The sequence below is a fragment of the Enhydra lutris genome, unplaced genomic scaffold, assembly GCF_002288905.1.
Source record: "Enhydra lutris kenyoni isolate GAN:26980312 unplaced genomic scaffold, ASM228890v2 scaffoldscaffold14, whole genome shotgun sequence".
Classification (NCBI taxonomy): domain Eukaryota; kingdom Metazoa; phylum Chordata; class Mammalia; order Carnivora; family Mustelidae; genus Enhydra; species Enhydra lutris.
Window position 1 is genome coordinate 16,168,000 of NW_019154098.1, and position 23,774 is coordinate 16,191,773.

The 23,774-nt window shown below is 48.2% G+C and overlaps 1 protein-coding gene across 4 annotated transcripts in view; it reads left to right on the forward strand.

The window, feature by feature from the left end:
- Positions 1-23,774, forward strand: part of LOC111146777 (MTSS1, I-BAR domain containing) — a 155,775-nt gene that overhangs the window by 8,448 nt on the left and 123,553 nt on the right. For all 4 annotated transcript variants that reach the window (XM_022502454.1, XM_022502456.1, XM_022502455.1 and 1 more), the window contains exons 2-3: positions 15,715-15,776; positions 19,759-19,832. In XM_022502454.1, coding sequence (XP_022358162.1) covers positions 15,715-15,776; positions 19,759-19,832 — 136 coding nt within the window. The remainder of the gene's footprint in view (positions 1-15,714; positions 15,777-19,758; positions 19,833-23,774) is intronic.

The following is a 23,774-nucleotide window of genomic DNA, read 5'->3' on the forward strand; positions in this document are numbered from 1 at the left end:
GAGCCTGCTTCTTCCTCTGCCTCTGCCTGCCATTCTGTCTGCCTGTGCTTGCTCTCTCTCCCTCTCTCTCTCTGACAAATAAATAAATAAAATCTTTAAAAAAAAAAAAAAAAAAAAAGACACTGATCCCTGGACCTATTCCCTGGAGGTTCTGAGTCCCTATTTCCGGGGGACATCCTGGGTATTCACATTTTTTTTTTTTAAAGCACTCGCAGGTAATTCTAATGTGTAGTCAGGCTTGGAAACCACTGAGTCATACACATTTTTAGCACCCTCAAAAGTACTTTCTCAACCTCACTGAGGTCTGAGTAAAAGCATGGTTCGATGTTTGTGCAGCAACGTGAATATGCTAAGCTCTATTGAACTGGACACTTAAGAAGGACCGAGATGATAGATTGTATGTTGTGTGGTTTTACCATGATTAAAAATAAATTTATAGTAAAACAATAAATTGAAATATAAAGATAGTAGAAGAAGCATTTTTAGAATATGTAATGATTTTAACTATACAGTATTATCCGATATGATTTTCTGCCATGATGGAAATTGTCAAATATGTTAACCATCAGCCATATGTGACTACTGAGCACTTGGAGTATGGCGAGTGTGACCAAGGAACTATTAAGTTTTATTCACTTTTGTTTAAATAGCCTTATGTGGCTAATAACCACCATGTTGGACGGTGTAGATCTATAACATACCGTCTAAGTAAAAACAGGGAGCTTCCTGCACACCTTCTACTCCCATTGGGGCCCTTCATTGGCTCCAGGCCCCTCCTATGGAAATTCCAGAGCTCCCGCTGACCTTGGAGTCAAAGAGATCTGCTTTTCAATCCTGTAGGCAAGTTACTTAATCTCTCAGCCTCCTTTTCCTCTTCTGTATGAGGGTCTAATAAAATTACCCACCTCAGAGGCTTCCGAAATAGGACTGTGCTGGCTACACGCTCCACACCTTGCCTTGCCCACTGGCACTCGGGTGTGAGCTGCTTTTACTGTTCCAGTCACTGGTCACTGTAGTAATTCTTTCCACCACTTCAGGCAAAAGCTACCCCACCCTTGACCAAGCTGTATTTAGTTTGCACTGAAGTTGCAGGAAATGGAGAAGTTGAGTTGTTTTTTTTCTTGCTAAGTCAATTACTCTTGAGTTCATTATAACCTCATCTGCCTCTGCTGGATCCATTTGCATTTCTCTGTTTGCATATCCACTGTCTATAAAGGGAGGGGGAGGGCTGGGTGCCCGGCTGAGATCTTCAGGGCTTTTAATGCTTAAAAAAAAAAGAGTCTTTCAGAGGGTGCCTGGGTGGCTCAGTGGATTAAGCTGCTACCTTTGGCTCAGGTCATGATATCAGGGTCCTGGGATCGAGTCCCTCATTGGGCTCTCTGCTCAGCAAGGAGCCTGCTTCCCCCCGCCTCTCTCCCTCTCTGCCTGCCTGTCTGCTTACTTGGGATCTCTCTCTGTCAAATAAATAAATAAAATCTTAAAAAAAAAAAAAAGTTTTTCAGAGATGTTTACACCAGGGTAAGGGGAGAGGAGAAGCTTTGTAAAGACTGTCTTTTTCTATCTACATTGAGTTCCCCCTTCTTTTTCTGGAGTGACCACCAGGAAAAGTGGCCGCTTTGCCTCCTAGCCTGCCCTGTAGCAGCAGTTTGGCACGGATTTTCTTTACCTTCCTAGGACTTAGCCATATTTAGGTTCTTCCTACCTGTCTACCTGCCAGTTGTGTCCCACCTGCTTTAGCCTGGGATTCAAGGACCCCGCGCTTGGGCCCTAGCTAAGTGCTCTGCTGTATGCCTCGTGCTCTCCATCCTGGTGTTTGTGGTCTCTTGGAACACATCCTGTGCCCCTCATTCTTGCTGTTTTTTCTGCTTGGGAGTCATTTCTGCATTGCTGTCCACTGAAACCTTTCTCATCCTTCAAGGCCCCACCACAGAGTTATCTCCACTTTTCCACCAACCCAGATACCCTTAGGCATTCTTCACATTCTCTGTCGAGTCTGCAAGTATTACATTCTACCTCATGTGAGTGCCCTTGGGCTTTGAAGCCTGGCTCTGCCACTTCCTGGGTAGACTGCTCTGGGCGAGTTACTCAACCTCCTGAGACTTGATTTTTCTTATCTGTAAAATGGGGGAACCAATACTTCCCTCTGAAAGTTGTAGAGGCTTCAGAGAAAGTAAATGTAAAGGGCTTAGCATGAAATAAATGCTAAATAAAATGCTCTTGTGTATCTGAGCTACCCTGGTAGTTTCTAGTGGAGTACCCTGTGATAATGGCACTCAGATATTTCAGAAAATACAAGATATCGGGACGCCTGGGTGGCTCAGTGGGTTAAGCCTCTGCCTTTGGCTCAGGTCATGATCTCAGGGTCCTGGGATCGAGCCCCACATCGGGCTCTCTGCTCGGCAGGGAGCCTGCTTCCTCCTCTCTCTCTCTCTGCCTGCCTCTGCCTACTTGTGATCTCTGTCAAATAAATAAATAAAATCTTTAAAAAAAATACAAGAGATCTGTAAGTCCACTTTGATAATGCAATGGAGAACATCGCAGTGCTTTTCAAATTTCAACGTATGAGCAATTTGAGAGAATACAGTACACACATTCAACAAACATGTTGACGAGCCTGCTGTGGTCCAGGCATTGCTGCGGGTAGAGGTACACCTGTGAGCAAGGCAGGTAAAGCCCTTGCCCTAAAGTTGTTTTGTCTAGAAGAGAAGCAGTAGGATCTTAGGGAGGGCCTCTGATTGTCACCGTGGGAATGGGAGGACACAGTCAGGGGAGGCTTCGGTACGAGTGACACCCAAACTAGACCTGCATTTTACTTTCCCTGTTTCCTAAGCACAACCAGGCATTATTCTAGTGTCTTACCAGTAGACTGTTAACTTTTCCCAACAACCCAGTGGTTGCTGCTATAATTCCCACTTTACAGATGGGGAAACTGAGGTTCAGAGAGGGGAAGCCATTTGCCCACATCATACAGCTCCTGAGAGGGAAGGCTGGGATTTGAACCCCGGCGGTCTGGCCCTGGGGTCTGGGCTCACTCGCCGTGGTGGGCTGTCTCTTTTCCGATTCTGTAATGGGTGTGTTTCATCGATCTCTTTGAGGATTGTTCTATCTGTACCTTTAGGACTCAGGATGCACCAGATAAAGCCTAACCATCGAGGCTCTCCTCTGAACCTCTTACAAGCTCCAGGAGCTTCTCTCTCTTTAAAGCAGAGTTAGGCTCAGCCGACAAGGTGCTGTTGGGTGGTTGACTCCCCCCACGGGTGCCTCTAATTTGTCAGCAGAGGGGAGTAGGTGGGGAGCAGGCAGGGTGTGAGTGCGAGGGGTGTGACAAACAGGAGACACTTGTTTGTTTTGCCGAAGAAACCCCCTCCATCAGGGTCGCCCCAGTAACGGGCTCTGCGCCCCACATGGCTGAGCGCAAAACAGGAAGGGGGTTTATTTGCAGCAGGAGGCTGGAAATGCTTGAGATTAGTTTCCAGGGAGACCTCAGTTTCACTTCTGAGGCCTGGCTTGCTTGTGCGCGGGGCTCCTGCAGCTGAGCACGGAGTCATTAAGGAAGTCTTTGAGTTTGGTTTAATGGTCGCTCTTTGTTTTGAAGTGATTGTTTACTGAACCTTCAAAGCCAGCTCTCCAGCAGGATGTGATCTCGGGCCTGAATAATTGGATGAGGCACCCCAATAGGAAGCAAGTAGCGGGGAGCAGAGCCAGGAGGAGTGAGCTGGTGGCCAAGCCTTTGGCATCCCGGCACTCAGAAGCTCTGCAGGCTGCTGCTGGAGGGACTGAGGTCGCCTTGCAACCAGGAGTAGACCAGAAGCAAGGGTCCCCTGGACCTGGCCTCTTTGATGTTGTGCTGGCCTTAATTAGGGACACCCTAATTAAGTCACTAAGGAGGAAGCTTATTCCTAAAAAAAAAAAAAAAAAAAAAAATTAGCCAAGTGTTTTGCGAACATTTCATGAGGGATTACTTCTCAAAGATTATGCAAGCTGTATAAAGTTAGTGGAAGCAAAACTAAGAAATTTCAATTAAGTAAAAAATAAAACTCAACCATAACCGTTTGATGACAAGGTGGGTTATGTACACATATTTTAGACAAAGGTTCATGCGGCTCACGCTGTGCCAGAAATTTATTTTTTCACTTAGCTTTTCATTTACGTTGCCTTCCCGTGTATGCAGTTACAAGCCGTGTCAGTTTTAATGTTGTGTGATGTCCCGTTGTTTGGTATGTGTAATTCATTTATTCCGTTGACCTGTATTTGAGGACCGACCCTATGCCAGGTTCTGTGTTAAGCGCTGGGGGTAGAGCAGTAAACAAAATGGACATAGTCCCTACCCCCTTGGAGCTTACATTCTAGGGCAGTGGGGGACAGACTAAGTCGGTTCTTCTGTGTATTAGGAGGATTATGTGCAGTGGGGAAAAACAGAGCAGGGGCAGTGTTGTTGTTTTGAAAAACCATGGGTAGGGGCACCTGGGTGGCTCAGTGGGTTAAGCCTCTGCCTTCAGCTCAGGTCATGATCCCAGGGTCTTGGGATCAAGCCCCACATCGGGCTCTGCTCTGCAGGGAGCCTGCTTCCCCCTCTCTCTCTGCCTGCCTCTCTGCCTACATGTGATCTCTGTCTATCAAATGAATAAATAAAAATCTTTAAAAAAAAAAAAAAAAAAGAAAAGAAAAACCGTGGCTAGGGAAGGCCTCCCAGAGCAGGTGACCCTTGAGCAATGCGTTGGGAAGTATGTGCATATGTGCATATCCGAGAAAGAATGTTCCAGGCCAGGGCGGAGCATGTGCGAGGCCTTCAGGTGGGCACTGGTTCCATATGTTCCCAGCTGATGTCATGTTTAGGCTGTGTCCTGTTTTTCACTAATTTGAAGCAACATGGCAGTGAGTATATCCTTATAGCTAGACACTGATCCGCATCGACAGTTTCCCCTGAAGGCTTTCTCCTGGGTCAAAGGTACAGACTTTTCCAGGCATTTCACACACGTCGCTGTTCAAAAAGCCCGTGTCCGTTCGTCCTCCCACATGCTCATCACCCGGGGTTCGTGTCAAGGAGCTAGACTTGCATATCAGGGCAGAAATTGCTAGGCCATAGCTTGCTGGGCCTCAGAGGGACGAGATGTCTTACTTGGTATGGTGATGTTCATTTTTTTTTTTTTTTTAATTTTGTTTATTTGAGAGAGAGAAAGAGGGGACGAGCGCAGGGCGGGAGAAGCAGACTCCCTGCTCAGCAGGGAGCCCACTGTGGGGCTGGATCCCAAGACCTGGGATCATGACCTGAGCCAAAGGCAGACACTTAACCCACTGAGTCACCCAGGCGCCCCGGTGTGTGGATTTTCAAATCTTGTTGTGTGTGATTTTAGCAAGAAAGTATGACTGTCCCCTGGGGGTGTGTGTTCAGTGCGGGTGTCTGGGCCCCCCACCCCAGAGATTTTGATTGTGTAGCTCTGGGGTGAGGCTCAGGCGTCTGTAGTTCTAGCAGACGTTCCTAGTGCGTCTTCGGTGGGTTGTGAGTATACCAGGAGCAGGGGGAAGTGGGAGGGGTTCTTGGGCCACCAAGGGCATACTTTGCAGCTCATGAGGTAAGTAGGAAGGATCTTCCTGGTCCCCTCTCTCGTGCCCCTAAAATAAACCCCAAAATGACTCCCATGCCTAAATGCAGCATGATCTTCTGTATTCCCTTTCTTTGCTAATTATTTCTTTTAAGGTCTCCCTTCTTTATTTCCTTTATCTTTGCCAGGAAAACGCCCCTTTGTCCTTAAAGACCTAGATGAGGCATCCACGCCCTCCCCCTCAAAGCTTACTCCAGCTGCACCTCCGAGGACTTTGTATTTGGAGTGTGGTGCCCTCCGATTGGTGGCTAATACGGCCTTGTTCTAGCCTGAGCTCCTCATTGCTTTGGCTCCTCATCTCTGTATGGCCTCTACCCCTCTCCGGCCGTGCATTGTGGGCGCTCATAAATGACCCAGGTAGGGTGACTGGCATCATAGATCAACTCCTGAAAATAGCAGTCGCTGGGATTTATTTAGTCCTAAGTGCCGGTCACCCTTCTAAGGGCCTGCACTCTTTCCTTTACCCTCATTACTGTCCTTGGAGGTGGGGACTAGCTCAGGCGTCCTTTACCCATGAAGACAGGGCAGTTGTGGGTGGCTAAGTCACCTAGGTCGTCTGGAGGGTAGATGTGAAGTCGGGCAGTCTGACTTGAGCGCCATGCTCTTGACCCTGACATCACACAGGTCCTTTCAGACTGTGGAGTCTGGCCATGCATCAGGGCTGTCCTGTCCTAGCAGCCTGGGGCGGGGCCCGGGGATTGTGGGGGGTACTGTTTAGTGGAAGCAGAGCACATCAGGTGTGCACAGCATGGCCAGGCCATTGCTCCCCAGGGCGGACTTGACAGACTGCAAGAATCCGTTTTGGGGTTGGGTGGAGACAAGTCGGAGAGGGTATTTCCAGGGAGGAGAAGTGGGTGAATACAAGTGTGCAAGCATCAAATAGTGGTAACAATCCTTGACCTGTTTATGGGGTGTGAAGGTCATCACGGATTCCGTTCATTATCTCATGTGGACATCTATACATGGGAATAAGCAAATGAAACAGGAGCTTTGGACTCCCCATAGTGGGAGAAAGTTTGAGGGGGTAGATCTGCATTTATTATTCTGGGGCGGGGGCTTACTCGTACACAGACATCTCTTACTTGCACTTGGATGAGAGCAGCCGGCCCCTGTAAGAGTGATTGGATATGGAGTCCCCAAGTGTCCAGTTATGGAGAATAAGGAAGCTTAGGAGAACCTAGGGGGAAATTTCATTTTATTTTTTATTTATTTTTTAAAGATTCCATTTATTTATTTGGGAGAGAGAGAGCATGAGCGGTGGAGGGTTGGATGGAGAAGCAGACTACCTACTGAGTGTGGAGCCCTGCAAGGGACTAATCCCGGAATGTGGTATCATGACCTGAGCCAAAGGCAGATGCTTAATCAGCTGAGCCCTCCAGGCACCCCCAGGGGCAATTTCATTTTAAAAAGAACTGGTTAAACTGAGGGGCCCTTCACGATCCCAGCTAGGTATGAGGGCAAACCGTTCTCTGACCTGCGGCAGATTACTTAACTTCTACGCTTTGGTTTCCCACATTAAAAGGAAAAGCATTCAGTTTCCTGTTCCGCCAAGTGCCCTGGCAGGGTTGTCCTGAGAGCCCTTTATGCTCTCCAGGTCTATGGACATGTGAGATGGGGTTCTTAATGATGATCAGGAGGTACACTTGGACTCCTAGATGGCCCCCGGTGACTGCTGGCATAGTACAGACTTGGGCAGGGGGAGGGTGAATTTGGGGAAGAGGGAGAGGAGTGGAATCCCATGTTCCTAGAGATGATGGCGCATGTACTCACCAGTTTCTGCAGGCATGAAACAGTGGAACCAGAAGCCTCGTGGTGGCGGCAGAATGAGGCCGGGGTGCCCAGAGCAGCTCTGTTCCTGGCCGCCGGTGCCTCCCAGTAGCCCCTTCTGCGGCAGGGGACATGTCGTGCCCCCGCACGGCCTAGTGTTACAGCCACAGGCCACGAGTGGCTCTCAAGCACTTGCGTGAGGAACTGAATTTTGCGTTTTATTTAATCGTAGTGAATTTAAATTTAAGTCCCTGTGGCCAGTGGCTCTTTTGCTGGCAGGCTCAGGACAGACAAAGGAAGACCTCTTGGTAGAAAATGTAAACAACAACAACAACAATATTGCTTTGAGGGTACAGTTGCCAGGTTGGTTCTTCTTCTATTTCAAGTGATGACCTACCCACGTGTCAGAAAACAGGCATTGTGGGCCTGGAACCTCATAGCGCTGGAGGAAGAAGACGCCTGATGTCCTTGACTTAATTAGGGTCTTATGGTTACAAATGGAGCAGTTTGTGAGGGGAGGTTGGGTGGAGGGAGCACCTTTTGTGGTTAAATCTTCCTTTTCATAGGCGTATTTATTGCTGGTGAGCTTGGGTGAGTGGGCGAGGGTGGGCATATGGGAAGCAACCATTGATTATCCCCAAGGCTGTCATCCACTTGATGGACAGGGATAATTAGTGGATTAGGCAAGCCCCAATCAGAGAATAAAAGCCCGGGAATGGTTTTTATGATGGATGGGCTTACCCGGTGCCTTTCATCTGAGGTTCTCGGGAGCCCTTCCTCTTACAGGATGGGGCGGGGAAGGGTGGCTTTGGGGACAAAGCTGTGACAGGCCTTCAGGGGCCCCGTCCATCCTCCTGCACACCCAATTCTGGGAGCTGCAGATTCCCTACTTCATGCTTGTAGAAGCACACGGGGTCCGGGGGCACGCCTGCTCAGGTCAGAAGCTTCCTCTGGAAGCTTCGCTTTTTCATTTCCCCGTAGTCCACACCAAGGGGTGACCTAGAGGAGGCGGATGAGGGATGCTGGGGGCTGTGCTTCTTGTTCTTGCCCTGAGGAGGCACCTGCAGATCTGCAGCGGGAGTTGGGGGGCTGGTGGCTTGGGGTGGTGACAGCAGCAGCTGGCAGAGATGCTCCATCTGGTGGAAGTTGATCAGTCCCGTGTCCGTCGCAAACCTGAGGATGTGATCGAGTTCCCCGTAATCGCACCACTAGTGACAGCACCTGTGAACATTTCTGGTCCTTTCCTTCCAGACCTTTTTCTACATGAAGGGCTTTTCTTTGTTTTGTGTCTTGGGGTTTCTTTTTCACGTGGTTGAGGATCACAACCATTTCTAGCTCCCCCTGGGAACATTTGTAGCTGTAATCGGTGGGGGGAGGGTGCTGTGTGTTCGGGGAGCCCTTGTACCTTCTTGGACCGAGCAGGACCCAGCATGCCCCCTGAGCAGCTTCTGCAGTCCTGGGGCTGGGCGGGGCAGCTGGGTCTCCTCATCCCATGGCTTGTCCCTCCCAGAGTCAGGGTAGGCCGTGGGCCACAAAGCTGGTCCTCCGATTCCTCGGCTGCGAAGTACCAGCAGCACCTGCCTGGTTGGGTTGTTGGGAGCACGGAGTGGCGCGTGTATCCGGGCATGCTCCCCACTGTGGTCTGGGCGCCAGCAGCCTCAGCATCACTTAGATGAGACCTGGAATGGCCAGGCCCTGCCTCCGCCCAGGGGAATTGGAAGCTGCGTTTCTGCGGGATCCCCAGGGGGGTGGCCGTGGCTGTGGAAGCATGAGACCTGCTGATCTGGCAGCTGGCACCAAGCAACTGTTTTAGGAACTGGTGATGCTTAATGATGGTGATGGTGACGGTGATGTCGTCAGGGTGCAAAGAGGGACTTGGGAAGTTAGGCAGCCAGTCGTGTGCCCAGGACTGGAGTTCACAGCAGCATGACCACTGGTGAGCCTGCGTCCCTCTGGGACCTTTGGGCAGGGCAGAGCCTTTGAGCTGGAACCCCACTCCCTCGAGCCTGTCCCTCGTTTATTCTCAGCGAAGCCGAAGTCTTCCTCCTTGTGACACTCTTCTCCAGCCCTGGCTCCTCTCACATTGCCCCTTCTCTGACCACGGCTCCCGGCTTCCCCGAGTTCCTGCCGTGGGTGTCTGGTTCCCTCAGCTGTCCCCTGAGGTCCCACTGCCACTGAGGGCTGGGCTGGGAGAGGCAGTTGCTGCATTATTTATGGGGCATCGTTAACCAGCCGTGCTGAGGAGTTACACACAGTTTATTCTTCTGCTCCGTGTGTGGGATGCCATCCTGGGCCTCTGTTTAATACAGAATAAAACAAAGCAAAACAGAACCCAAAGCCAGAATGGCCTCACTGGCTGACTCCTGCGCCTTGTGTTGGGCAAGCGGCCTGCCCAGCCTTCTGGCTGTGGGGAGAGCCGAGGAAGGAGAGGGAGAAGAGGAGAGGGACTTGGGGGGGGGGGCGGTTCCCAGAGCTCAACTTTGAGGGTGGGGAAGCCAGTTTGCATATTTGCTTAATTGGCCACCAACCTCTAGGGGAGCAGGCAGAGATGGGGTGGGTCTTTTTTCTTATAAGTAAAAAAAAAAGACTTCACCACCTACCCCCTCCCGAAGGGACCAGATTGCTGTTAGGTATGTGACCTGTTGGTTAGGTTCTCTTGTCACCTGGGTGGCTTGGGAATTTTTTTTTTTTTAAAGATTTTATTTATTTATTTGACAGAGAGAGAGCACAAGCAGGGGAGCGGCAGGCAGAGGGAGAAGGAGAAGCACGCTCCCCACTGAGCAGAGTGGGGTTCCATCCCAGGACCCCGGGATCTTGACCCGAGCCAAAGGCAGGTGCTCAACTGACTGAGTCACCCAGGCACTCGTTGCTTGGTGTTGAATGTCATTCACCATCTGCTGGGTCTTTTGCTGTCTTGTTTGTGATTAAACTCTGACCTTGCCCTTGAAGGCTGCTCATGGTCTTCTTGTACACCCCGCCCGTGTCTTGCATTTCCCCAGTGTCAGGCTGCCACTCCAGTGTCCCTTGGAGGGAGCCCACTTAACGTCCTCTCTGCTTCTCCGTTTTGGGCCAACTGTTGCTCTTACTGGAAATGCTTTTCCTTCTTCCCTCGGTTTCTCTGTTCTCGAGCCCACAGTGTTTGGGCGAGACGCAGGCTCACAGACGATGAGTTGCGTGATATGAGGGAAGGGTGTGTGTTCGAGAATGCTTTGAAAGAGGTGATGTCAGAGCTAGATGGGTGGTAATGGCTGAGTAGGAGTTTTCCAGATTGTTGAATCCCCCTGGAGGTTAGAAGAGAGAGCAGCCATCAGCGGTGGTGTGTGTGGTGTGGGGAGCATTGCGGGGACCCTGCCTGGTGGATGCAGAGGTGTGAGCTGTAGCCCGTCCTCCAGGAAGTCCCACCTCTCTTGCTGTGGGATGGGGGACCGTCTTGCAACTTGACCAAGGAAGTCCTTTCCACGTTTGTAAATAAACTCATTTTTGGAATAAGGGACTTTTCCTTTCTCTCAGAATCCAGCGTGGTGTAAGTTCTGTTTTCAACAAATTGCTTGGGGTTCAAAACCTGCCCTCAGCTCCAACGACAGTCATGGGGTTCCAGGGAGAGGAGAGTCCTGTACCCGTTGCTTGTGACTTCGGACTTGGCAGAGCCTGGGTGCTTGGTGGGAGTCTTATTTTCTTTGATTTTGGTCTGTCTGGAAAGTTGTGAAACCTTCATGTGTTTCTGGGGAACCCCACAAAGGGGTCCATGTGGAGCGCATTCCTGGGGATTTCCTCAGACGTGAACCAAGCCCAGTCAGAACCGTGGCCTCGCAGGAGAGCTTTCTGGGACTCGTTGGTGGGCGATGCAGATCAGAAAAATTAAGGACTGCGTCAGAATCATTTTCTGAAAGGGTTCTCAGTGGATACGGCATCTTGATTTGCAGATTTCTTGTCAAACTTGAGTATATTCTCTTTGACTCAGTCTTTGAGTCTAGAAAAAGTCCAGGCTTTTTTCTCTGTCACTCTTAACTCTTCAAGTTTCTTCTTTCTCCTCTCTCGCTGCCTCCAGGCTTTTGAATTTTTGTAGTAAAGCTACTTTTCAGGTGGGTAGAAACTTTTTTTTTAACCTTAAAAGAAACTTAAAAAAAAAAAAACAAAAAAAACCTAGGTCTAGAACAATCCAACATCACCTTGCCTTTAAATTTTAATAACATTTACGCACTTAAAAAAAAAATTCTCAACAAGGAGGTTTTGTCTTCTGTTCTTAGAAGTTCATTTTTTTTTTTTAAAGAATCCATTAAATTATATATTCCCTAAAACAGGTGGGCCTGACACTCTTTGATAGACTGTCAAATATCATTAAATCAGGAAAGCGCTGCTTTTGGCAGCCTTCTTCTGGTTGAGTGGGTGTTCGTGGGCGGAGAGCTGTGTGCTGCACCCCTTGACTGGAGAGGGGACCCTCTTTTTTGTTGCTAATTTGGTAGAGACTGAAATGAGGCTTCCAGTGGTGGGGGCAGATAAGTCGTTTTTTTCAGAGCTTCCAGCCGTTGATTTCAGGCACATTCATGTCGGTCTGAGTACTCCTCCCGCTGTGTGCGGAGGAGCGGCACAGACTAGTCTGACTCCCCACACCCAGCTGGTTAACTAGTTGGCAGGTGCAGCGGGTTCTGTACTTAGGACTACGTGTGCAGAATTCCAGCCTGGACGGACAGTCTGACTTCGAGGCCTTAACGTCTGTGCCAGCACCTGAGTGGGATTGCAGGGGCCTGCAAACCCTTGGGTCAGTCCTGTCCGATGTTTGTGGGACACTGACAGAGGGCCCGGCCCTGCACCAAGCACCGTTGGTGTCTGATCTCCATTGTCCCTCACACCAACCCTGAGAAGTCATGACTTATCCCCTTATTCCTTCCCGCCATTCTTTCAGAGTTCAGTGATACCGTGTGCAGTAATGGTCACGGAATAGTTCTTACTGTTAGTCTTCAGAAGGAGCAGGCCCTGGGAGGGGAAGTGACTTCCCCGAGTACTTGACTGGCGTAGCCACGGCTGGAAATCAGGGCTGTGTGCTTCCTGCATAGACCTGTCGTCTTTCTGGCGTGTTCTCAATGAGTGTGTCTCACCTTTTTCTTCAATATGCTGGATCATTTCAGTGGCCTTCTCTGGGGGCCCCTTAGGGGAGCGGTTGGTGCCGGGGAAAGGAAGGCCCAGCGGTCATGGTCTCCTTTGTGTAGATGAGTGATGCTGGTACCTTTTGGCTCCAAGTTGGTTGTTGGTATGTCTGAACACATTTTAGGCTTTTCTAAAAGCTTCTCCTACTTTCTTGGAACGAGAAGAAAAGGCTAGGCGAAGCTGTAATTGGTTGGTTGAACTCTTGTGCTCTTAAGATGCTGATGTCTGGGGCGCCTGGGTGGCTCAGTGGGTTAAGCCGCTGCCTTCGGCTCAGGTCATGATCTCAGGGTCCTGGGATCGAGTCCTGCATCGGGCTCTCTGCTCGACAGGGAGCCTGCTTCCCTCTCTCTCTCTCTCTCTCTCTCTCTCTTCCTGCCTCTCTGTCTACTTGTGATCTCTCTCTGTCAAATAAATAAATAAAATCTTAAAAAAAAAAAAAAGATGCTGATGTCCGTGTGGGCAGAGATCTCTCACGGCCAGCCAGAGAACTCTGATCCTAGCCCTTGCCCCTTTAACTACTTGGATATAGAGGTAGAAGGGGTGTTCATACTTGATAAGAAAATGGCCAATACATTAGGTGTTATAATTGGACTTTCACGCAAGGTCTGGATGGGCCTGGAATGGTAGCCAGGGCTGTCAAGGATTCATTCAACATAAGTTAAACTAAAGTTACGCCCTCGGGTGGAAACAGCCCACTGGGGCACGAAGAGGAGATGGAGGCTGTGTGGCTTAGCAGTGTGGTGGCCAGACCTGTGCGTGGGTACTGGTGTCCGGAGCTCAGGTGCAGCCGCCAAGGGACCTCTGCCAGGAGCCAGTCAGGCAGGATGCCTGGCTCGGTGCACTTAGTGCCCCATGGGAGCGAATTGTCACTTGGGGGAAAAAAATCCCGAGACCTGGAGTCAGACCAGGCAGGTCTCAGACACAGAGCTGACGGCTGTGCTCTAGCCGCAGCTGGGAGATAGACTTTAGGCTTGGGGCGGTTTGTGACTTCGTGGTGCTCTTATTGCCAGGACCTCTAGGTTGATCTTAAAATTAAAAAAATGTATATAATGACTATTGTTTTTGTAAAAGTGATATGTGACCCTGAGTGAAAACACACATACAACAAAAAACAAAAAAACTATGGCCATATAGGAAAATACAAACAAGAAAGCAACACATTGGTCCAAATCTTAGCTTCCAGAAATAGCCCATTTTAACTTTGATGGACAGTTTTCCAGATAGCTCTCTGCATATTTTCAGACAGACTCGATAGCTAGAGAAATGCAGAGAGGCACTTTTTTGATAAGATGTAAAGCAAAAATATATTTAATTATGCTTTCATTGAACAAGAGAATTGATACTTAAGTGCAGTAATACTGAAGAAATTGCTGAACAACAGATGACTGTTTCTTCACCAAAAGAAATTAGTTTCTCAGGCATCCCCTTATTTTATTTCATTTTTTTCAAGATTTTATGTATTTGAGAGAGACACACACAGAGTGAGGAGGGGAAGGGGTGGGTGGGGGAGGGACAAGCAGACTCTGAGCTGAGCAGGGAGTCCAGCGCGGAGCTCAAGCAGCCCTTTAAAAGAGTGGTTCTTTGTTGTTGTTGTTTAAGCTTTATTTACTTCTTTTAGAGGAAGAGAGTTGGGGCACGCAAGCAGGGGAAGGGGTAGAGAGAGAATCCTCAAGCGGACTTCCCACTGAGTGCAGGGCCTGACTCGAGGCTCCATCCCAGGACCCTGAGATCCTGACCTGAGCTGAAGCCAAGAGTCAGACGTTTACCGGCTGAGCCACCCATGCGCCCCTATTATTGGCACTTTAGTGAACCAAGGTCAGGGATGGTCCCGAACCCCGTACAGTGCCCAGGACAGTCCCCCACCGCAAAAGAACTGTCAGGCCCAAAACGTCCGTAGTGGCAAGGTTGAGCAACTGTACGCTAGGCTAAGAAGCTAAGACCATTCATACCAGTACGAAGAGGAAATCATTAGGTTTTCGCTCAGTTGCCGCTGTAGCCTGTTTCGGCCGGGCTTCTGTAGCGAAAGGTGAAATTTGAACTTCATCAGAATTTCTCCCTCCTCTCCTTAAACCGCCAGCCTGGGAGGTGCCATGTGTTCTGTCCCCCACGTTAGGATTCGAGGCACTTCCCGTTTGGTCCTGCCGGTGGCACCCTCTGGGGGTGGAGTCTCAGATCTGTGTGACCGATTCCGTGCCAAACTCTATGTCTTTAGCCGTGGCTTCTCCTTCTGTGGGTTTCCTTTGCGTTCTCTCTTGCATGGCTCCTTGATCTTAACATGCATCGAGCGCGTCTGTGTAGGGAGGTGTCAACCCCACTGCTCTGCTGCCGTCAGAACAGCACCTGCAGTTCTGACTTTGTATCTTGTGTCCCGGGCTTGAAAGCCGAGGGAGAGAGAATCTTGCCGTGTCCCCAGGACGCTGCAGGGATGTGAAACACGGTCCTGGGTTGAACATGGACTGCACGTGGGGGAAGAAGGGAAAGCTGGATGAATGTGCTGGTTTTCCTGAGTTCTTTCAAAAGACTTCCCATGGAAATGGGGTTGGGCGTCACCCTGAGGGTCCCCAGAGGGTTCAAGCCAGTGCCGCAGGGACACAGAGGACAAGGTGGCAGATAGAGTCTCCCCAGGAGGGTGTTGAGTTCCCTGCGAGCTGGAGTGTGCCGGGGATCCACATGTTGTCATGCTGTCTGTAGATGCTGGGTGCAAACCATTAGCTGGGGGGCTGCATTTAGGTAACTTCTCAACTTGAGATTCTGATCTATAAGTAAAGCTTCCCGGAGGCCACGGTCACTGTCCTGGGGAGGAGCTCCAGTCACTCTGGTTTCCTCCGGGGTGAGGGTGGGAAAAGGCACAGCCGAGGTCAGGTGGTTCCTCCGGGCAGAGCATTAAATGTTCTGCATATCTTGAATTTGGACCCTCCATCTGTTCCTGAAAAAGTGATCTATCAGTGTATGTGTTAGATTCTGCCAAACTTGTTCCAACTAGCATTTGTAGTATTTACAAGATTACAGGGCCTGAGCACATTCTAAACCCATTTCTGAGCCAGGGCATTTATGTACAGTCTGGGCACCATACCCGAGGCTGCAGAGGAAGAGAGAACACACATTGTTCCCTGTAACTGCGATTGGGTGTTTTGTTATTGTCTTCATCAGATATCTGTCACAGCACGCCTCACTGATTGATGACTTTGTTTTGTCGTAGGGGAGCTATCCAGTGTGGGAAGATTTCATAAACAAAGCAGGAAAGCTACAGTCCCAGCTTCGGTAAGTAGAGAAGCTTGTCATCCCCAGAAAAATGGCGCCATCCTTAGACAAAGGATGGAAAAGGACAGCCCCAGGATGCAGATTGAGGTTAATTTTGGAAGCATTACAGATACAGAAGCACTTAGTGGGTTCTCATTTGAGTACTGCCACTTCTTAGCCTTATTTCCTGACCCCTGACTCGCCTATGTAAAGCCGAACTCCCATCTGATCTGCCTTCTTCACAGGAATTTTGAGTCAAATGAGGTATCATCGGAAGGTAGTAGTGAGCAACATTTATGTAATGCTCACTGTGTGCAGACCATATGTTAACTTAATTAGATCTCACGACCCCAAGGGGTTAAGTACAGTTAGTATCCTCAGTTTGTTGATGAGGAAACTGAGGCACAGAGAAGCTAATGGCGTACAGCTAGTAAATGGCAGAGCAGGGATTTGAACCTGGGTCTGGCTGCATAGTCCATTCTGTTCACTGCCTATCCTCATAAAGAGTTTACAGCTGACTGTTGACTATTGTGTAATTCTGTGTGTGTGAAATATCTAGAAAACAGATCTGTAGAGACGGATCAGTGGTTGCCTGGGACTAGGGGAGAAAAAGGAGATTGAGTACAAATGGGCAGGAGAAATCTTTTGGGGGTGATGGAAATGTTCTAAAATTGGCTTGTAGTAGTGGTTGCAGAATTCTAAGCTTACCAAAAAAAATTGTTGAATCACACACCCAAAAAGGGTGAATCTTATGGTATACAAATTATGCCTCAATGAAGCTGCTTAAAAAAGAACAAGATCTAGGGCTGAGCAGCTCTAAGGGGCTCTTATCATTGCCTTGTCTTGGGCTTGCTCCTGTATCATTTGATGTGAAATAGAACATTTACCAGCGTCTTCTTGTTACAGCTATGTGCTTTTAGTGGGGTGGGGGGCTACCCACTTGGTGGGTGCCCCATGAGGGATGGGACAATTTAAAATGCAATAATTTTCATGACTCCTGTTCATGGAGAAATGGGGGATGACATCAGTTGGTTTGGATGTATGGAGGCGGTTTTCCAGAGGGCAAAGCAGGTAGGTGTTTTCTAGGATAAAAAGCCACATGGATGACATGACGCTCTCGGTCCTTAGCCGATGGATGTCAGGGGTTACTGCCCAGAGCTTCAGCCATAAGACGGGACATTCCATGACTCCCCTGTAGAGCAGGAGAGAAGAACTCCCGAAGGAAGGATCTTTCCTCTTCCATTCTGCCAGCTTTGCAGGTGCCTGGGATTTTTATCCCATGAACTGAGGATTTCCCAAGCTGTGAGTGGTCTTCCAGATGTACAGTCGACTGGGGCATAGAGCCCCTTCTCTCCTTGTCAGATCCTTTACCATCTTGGTGCTTAAGAACGTGTACAGACTTTACAAGTTCCTATTTTTTTTTTTTTCTTTTTTAAAGATTTTCTGCTGGGCCAACCTCCTCTGTCTGAATGCAAGGCCCCGCACAGGCCTTCACCAGCCTCACCTTATCATGCTACAGCTTAGTCTCCCATCTCTGCTATTGTTTGCATCTATTCCCAACAGTTAGTCTCCATCCTACAGGAGGGCCCTCCTGGAGTACACCAGAAAGACAGTTGAGTACCCCTCCTCCACCACCCTGCCCCATTTCTTTTCTTTCTTTCTTTTTTTTTTTTTCTTAAAGATTTTATTTATTTATTTGACAGACCGAGATCACAAGTAGGCAGAGAGGCAGGTAGAGAGAGAGGAGGAAGCAGGCTTCCCGCTGAGCAGAGAGCCAGATGTGGGGATCGATCCCAAGACCCTGAGATCATGACCTGAGCCGAAGGCAGAGGCTTAACCCTCTGAGCCACCCAGGCGCCCCCACCCTGTCCCATTTCTTATCTGACCTCATTTAATTCAATCTGGCAGCCTTTCAGGGTTGGCCAAGGAGAGGATCCTCTCTTCCCCTTTTACCAAAGAGGAAGCTAAAACTTCAAGTAATTATTTGTTTAGCACAGCTAATCAGTTACAATGAAACTTAGAGCAATCTTTTTTTTTTTTTTAAGATTTATTTATTTTAGAAAGAGGTTGTGGGGGAGGAGCAGAGGGATAGAGAGAGAGAGAGAGAGAGAGAGAGAGAGAATGAATCAGTCCTGAAGCAGACTCCCTGCTGAGCACAGAGCCTGACACTGGACTCTCCCAGGACCCCTGAGATCATGCTGAGCGGAAACCAAGAGTTCACTGCTTAACCGACTGAGCCACCCACGCACCCCAAAACCTAAAGCCATCTTATCTCCTTGGTACAAAGAACATTTTATTTCATTTTATTTTTTTTTCCACAACGTTTAGGCCTCCTGCGGACAGGGACCATTTCTTTATTTTGTCAAACTAGGAGTCCCCAGCTGGGAGCCTCCTGCGCGTGGTTTGGTTTTCCGTAGTAAAGGAAGGGCGAGAGGACTGTAGGAGACGTGCAGCCGCTGGGGGGAGCGGGGCGCTGAATCACTGCTCGTGCTGCGGGGACGCCAGAGCAGGGATGTCTCAGGACAGCGGCACGCAAGGAAACAGAACTCATTGGGAGGTGGCGGTTAAAAGCTCCTAATTCTTCACACTTGACCGCCGCCCTCGTTTTCAGGGGAGCCCATGTAGTACACGGGTGATCGACATTGCCTTGAACGAGAATCGATCCAGCCCCTGTGTCAGACATTAATTGTCAATCAGAATGAGCTATTTATAAATCCCAGGATGTTTGATAAAGCTAACTTTTTCAGGGCTTGCATTTGATGTCAACTCTTTGAAAAATATGCTTCTGAGGGGCTTTTTTCCCCCCGGTTTTGTTTTGTGAATGTCTTTTTTTTTTTTTTAAATTAGAGCAGAATATTTTCTTGCTCTACTGGGAAATACCAGGCCTCAATTCTGGAGTTTGGCGCTAAGGGACTGTGACCCAGGTTTTCTTAGGGACCACTCCCTGCACCTTCTAAAACCTTCTGTGTCAAAGCCACTGTTCGTGATGTGTAGGGTCCTTTATTCAGTTCCATCTTGAACTCCTTTCTTTCTAATCTTTATTCTCATATTCTTCCCTTCAGCAGCTTTGCATTCTGAGGTATGCTGAGCAAAGATTAGATTCATACATGAAAAACTTGGAAATGAAGCGCATTTCACAGATTGTGGAGTCCGAGTGGGGCTGGCTTGTGCGTTCTAGCTGTCCCTGGCCCTGGTGGGGAGTGGGGCTTACCCTTCACTGGATGACATCCTGGGATCACAGCACTGGGAACCGGTAGACTACAGAGTGCTCCAGAGGATGTGAAGAACTCAAAATAATTTCTAGGACAGCAAATGACTGTAGTGACTTCTCCCTTGTCTCAAGGAATTCAGAAGATAGCATTCTAAGGTTGAAAAAATAGTCTGTTTCATTATAAGTGGGATTTAGGGGGAAAAGTCACATAGCAAGGATCTGTCCTGCAGCAGGATGAGCACAGGACTGGGCTTCCTGCCAGCCTATCCCCTTTCCAGGTCTGAGATGAGCTGGTGATTTTGGAAGTCATGCTGAGCTTGTCTCCATTTTCCCATCTCTGAAATGAATTAGTTGAAGTAGATGCTCTCTCTCCAAGATTCCATCTCCCGGTCCACGTAGAGATGCTGTTTGCCTACCCTAAAATCAATTTCACCTGTACCGTTTATGGTTTTTAATGACGTTTTTCTTTTAGGTCAGAAACACCTGTCTTTCCTCCTTTGTGAAATTTGGCCCGGTAATTACGTCGTAGGTGGACCAGGATGGGAAGGATTGCCAGCATCTACTGACCAGCACCAAATGCGCTGGGTGTTTCTGGGAGAGCGTGCTCATGTGAGAAGGAGAAATGCCTCCTGAGCAGATGAGGGGCCCTGTGAAGCCAGTGCCTGTCCATGTCCTGCTGAGTCGTTTCTCCTGGAAGGTCACATGCCCTTCCCTGCAGAGGGGTTAACCCTGTAGCCGCAGTGAATTCGTGTGGGACGTTCCTCATGCTTTTGTTCTCTGTTTGCATTTTAGGACCACAGTAGTAGCAGCAGCTGCCTTCCTGGACGCCTTTCAGAAAGTGGCTGACATGGCCACCAACACACGTGGTAAGCAGATGGAGGGACGGCTTCCAGCGCCCGCCCAAGGCAGCCTGTGGGCTCTTACCCTTGGGTGGCTTCACGAGGAGCGACAGCTGAAGTTACCAGAGCTGCGCTGACTCATGGTTCTAACTTCCTAGAGAATGCTGGGGGTGTCCACGTATTCGAAGTTGCAGATTAGTCCTCCAGATAACGAAGCCCGTGAGAGGAAGAGTGAAAAAATAGAGAAAAGGGGACACAGTTTGTGTAGGAGGGGCTGGAACTGGACGCTTGGCTGCGGTTCCTCCCTCCTCCCATGGGTTGTCCTAAGGTTTTCTCTGTTCCCTTGTGGAGAGGGAAGGGGTGAGAATGATCGGATAAACCATTTTCCTGCAGGGATCGCTTGTGTAAGGCACGTCCTGTTTTGTTGTATCTGTGTGTGTGTCTCCCACATTTGACTGCAGAACCCTTGAGACTATGACGTATTTATGTCGGGACTCCCCCAAAACCGTGCCTAGGACATAGTGGGTGTTTAAAAGTAGGTTTATTACATCAGCGAACAAAGGGAAATCTTGCGCAACTTTTTAATAGTTTCAGTGACTATAATAAAAACACAGGAGAAGTGTAAAGACGAAAATGCCGCTCCCGTATCCACCACCATGGTCAGAAAGACAACATCCCCCTTAATGTGGAGACCCCTGTTCAAAGCAGGGGGTGCTTTCCTTTTCATTCCCAGGCAGGGACGCTCTCCTACCTCTTTTTTTGGCCTTATTTTTTGGGTCTGCTTGTATTCTGTCTGTTCATTGTCATGGTAATATTAGAAAACATGGGCGTTGGGCGTGAGTGTTGGGGGGTTGCTGTCAGTCACATGAGGGTTTAGCTCCTCTGAAACACATGATGGATACCTCTGGTGGGGTTCAGTTGGTACCCCTTTACCACTGGTGCCTTACTAAATATTCAAATGAGTTTGCCGTGAGGCTACTTCTCTTTCATTCCAGAAACTTGAGAACTGCTAGTATTTTAGATACTATTATGGGACCACAGAAATCAATATATTATTTATTCTTCTTGTTCTGAAGGGTTTGCAACTGGGGGGAGATGTGCAAATAGAGAAATTCGGGGTAGAAGTAATATGCTTAGTATAGCAATAGTAGTAGAACAGCGTGCTGGGGGAGTGTAGAAAAGTGAGCAATTAGCTCAGCTCAGGGATTCAAGGGTCTCCCATGGGAGGTAATATTTCCCCTTACTTCCAAGATGCCAGCGGTGTTTTGAAAGGTTCCCTAGGAGAATGTGATGGAAATACCAGAGCAGTGGTTGGAAGGACTTGTTCTGGTTTGTCAGCTTGTTGTGGGTCTTAACTTGTATCTTTTCTTAATCCCTTAAAAAATTCTTACATCCTCGACATTGTCCACTGTACTCTTTTCACTTGAATATTCTAAAGATTCTGTAACGTTTAAGCCAAGGATCACCACTGTCAGTGTTTTTGAGTCTGTTTTCAAATATTGTCTTCTACTTCAGCAGTCTCTGGAACCGGACCCTCAGTCACATTGAGGTCTTTCTAGAAGGGCCCTCAGAACGTGTCTTCCTTCAAAGAATGGCTCCACTGTTTGAAAGGACGAGGGTCACGGCATTGCATTTTTGAGACTCTGTGATTCTTAATAAGATTTTTATATTTTCATATTTAATTATTGATGGGACCCTCAAGGGTGGAGGAGGGCAGCATCCCCTGAGTTCCCATAATTGCCTACAGCAGGCACAGGGGTTTCTGCAGAGGCTGCTCCCTGGGGTGGCTCTCGGTGGGAAACCGGAGGGCCTGCAGGTCTCATGGCTCCAGGGAGGACAAACAGAGCAGCTATCTGTGGGAAAAGAAACCAGAATAGCCTCTCTGTGCTGGTGACAGTGGTAGAGTCGCAGCTTGGAGGTGAAGTATTTGACAAAAGACAAATGATGTCGCAGTGAACAGACCCCTGCTCCGATGTATTTTTAAACCACTTGATTTCAGGTCATTTTTAGTGATGCCAGAATAACTTTACATTTTGCGATCTCTAGAAATCCCTATGCCCTGGGGGAAAAAGAACTTTCTCTCGAGTGTGAGAATTCTCACATGACCTAAAAAAGGGTATGGTTGATACAAAGAAGGTGTATTTTATAGAGGGGGTAAGAGAGAAACCCGAAGGCACTTCTTGTAGGGTCAACAAGCATCAGAAGTGATTTTTATTAAGTTATTTTTAACTTAAAAATGAAAAAACCTAGACCATGCATGGTTTTGTTGTTGTTGTTGGTTTTAAAGATTTTATTTATTTATTTGACAGAGAGAGCGAGCGAGAGATCACAAGTAGGCAGAGAGGCAGGCAGAGAGAGGGGGAAGCAGAGAGCCCGATGCGGGGCTCAATCCCAGGACCCAGAGATCATGACCTGAGCTGAAGGCAGAGGCTTAACCCACTGAGCCACCCAGGCACTCCTAGACCATGCGTTTTTGCTTAAAATTTCATATAACAGTCTGTAAAGTAAAATCCACCCCTCCCTGTGCCCCCTTGCAGGGATTAGGTTGAGTGTCATTTGCGGACTTTTTTTTTGCATGTATAAACATGCAAACATTCTTTCTGAAAGGAAGAAAGCTGGTTGCAGAATGGTGTGTAGAATGGGACATGTAGTAAAGTACTTCTGGATGATCTAGAGGGGGCCCCTAAGTAATATGTTCCTGTGCTTTTACTCCACAGTATGTGACACTTCTCATGTCCATGCCTGGGGAGGGAGCTGCCTCATTCTTTCTAGGGCTCAAACGGAATTCCGTTGTCTGGATACAGCACAGTTTCAGCATTCCGTCGTTGGTGGAAATTCAGGCTATCTCCCATTTATTTGCTGTTACAAGCCATGCAGGAATTAATGCCCAGGTATACATCCTTTGGGAGATCTGTATATAATCTGTTTTTAATAGTGTGTGCATCTCCACGGAAGCAATCTGGAGAAAATGCTCCAAACGGTTTTGGTCAGCGGCAAATATATTTGGACTTAAGATCATTAAAGGCTGTGACTCTGTGGTTTGCAGTTTGATATCTACCCTCTATAAAAGTCCAGTTTTGTTGTTTTGGTTTTTGTTTGTTTTGTTTAGAGCTTTGGAGTGTATTTTTTGAGTCCGTCTTGCTCAAAGTGATAGAAGGCAATTCAAGTGCATCTCCTTTGGGCAGGCTTCCAGAATCTCAAGATAGCATGTCTCTGGTTTCCAAAATATTAGCGTTCCATATTGCCTCCCAAAGCTCTGAAATTCCTTTGTCCTTTTTAGCTAATGTTTCGCACTCGCTGTTAATATAATTTATTTAGGAAAAACTTTTTAAAGCTATTCACTATAAGAGCAATATTAATGTAGTCATTATCTAACTTGTTCAATAGGATGTGGAAATATGTTAGAACTCTCTTTTGTTCGTTATACAAATGCATTTAAGTTGCTATTATAATGTGTGTATTTAGATGAACAATTAAAGCCTAATGGAACTTAAGAGTTTATTAGCACCATAATCCATAGTACAGTGTCCTAGTCTGTTGACTGCGCACTCTGGAATGAATATACAGTTTGTATTTAGCATGAAAGTACACCTTTTCCCATATTACTAGCTGCAGAGAATTAGTGTCTGGGCATTGCTATGCATGGGATACCAGACTGTGGAGTGAGTCCCCATCTTCTTCGTGTCCATGATGGACCAGCAAATGACCTATCATTGGAGTTGAGAGATGTTTGGACTGACTGGTATGCAGTTGTCTGAGTTACTTAGAAAGAAAGAGAGAGCGTGAGAGAGAAAGGAAGAAAAGGAAAGGAAAGAAAGAAAGAAAAGACAAGGGAGGTTGAGGTAGAGGGCCCTCTTGAGCAGAGGCACCTCTTGGGGAATAGTGTTCCTGCACCTGTGAGCGTGTCCTTGCACACTGGGCCTGGCTCCCTATTTCACTGGAAGGCTACTGAGGTAGCCTACTGGGTAC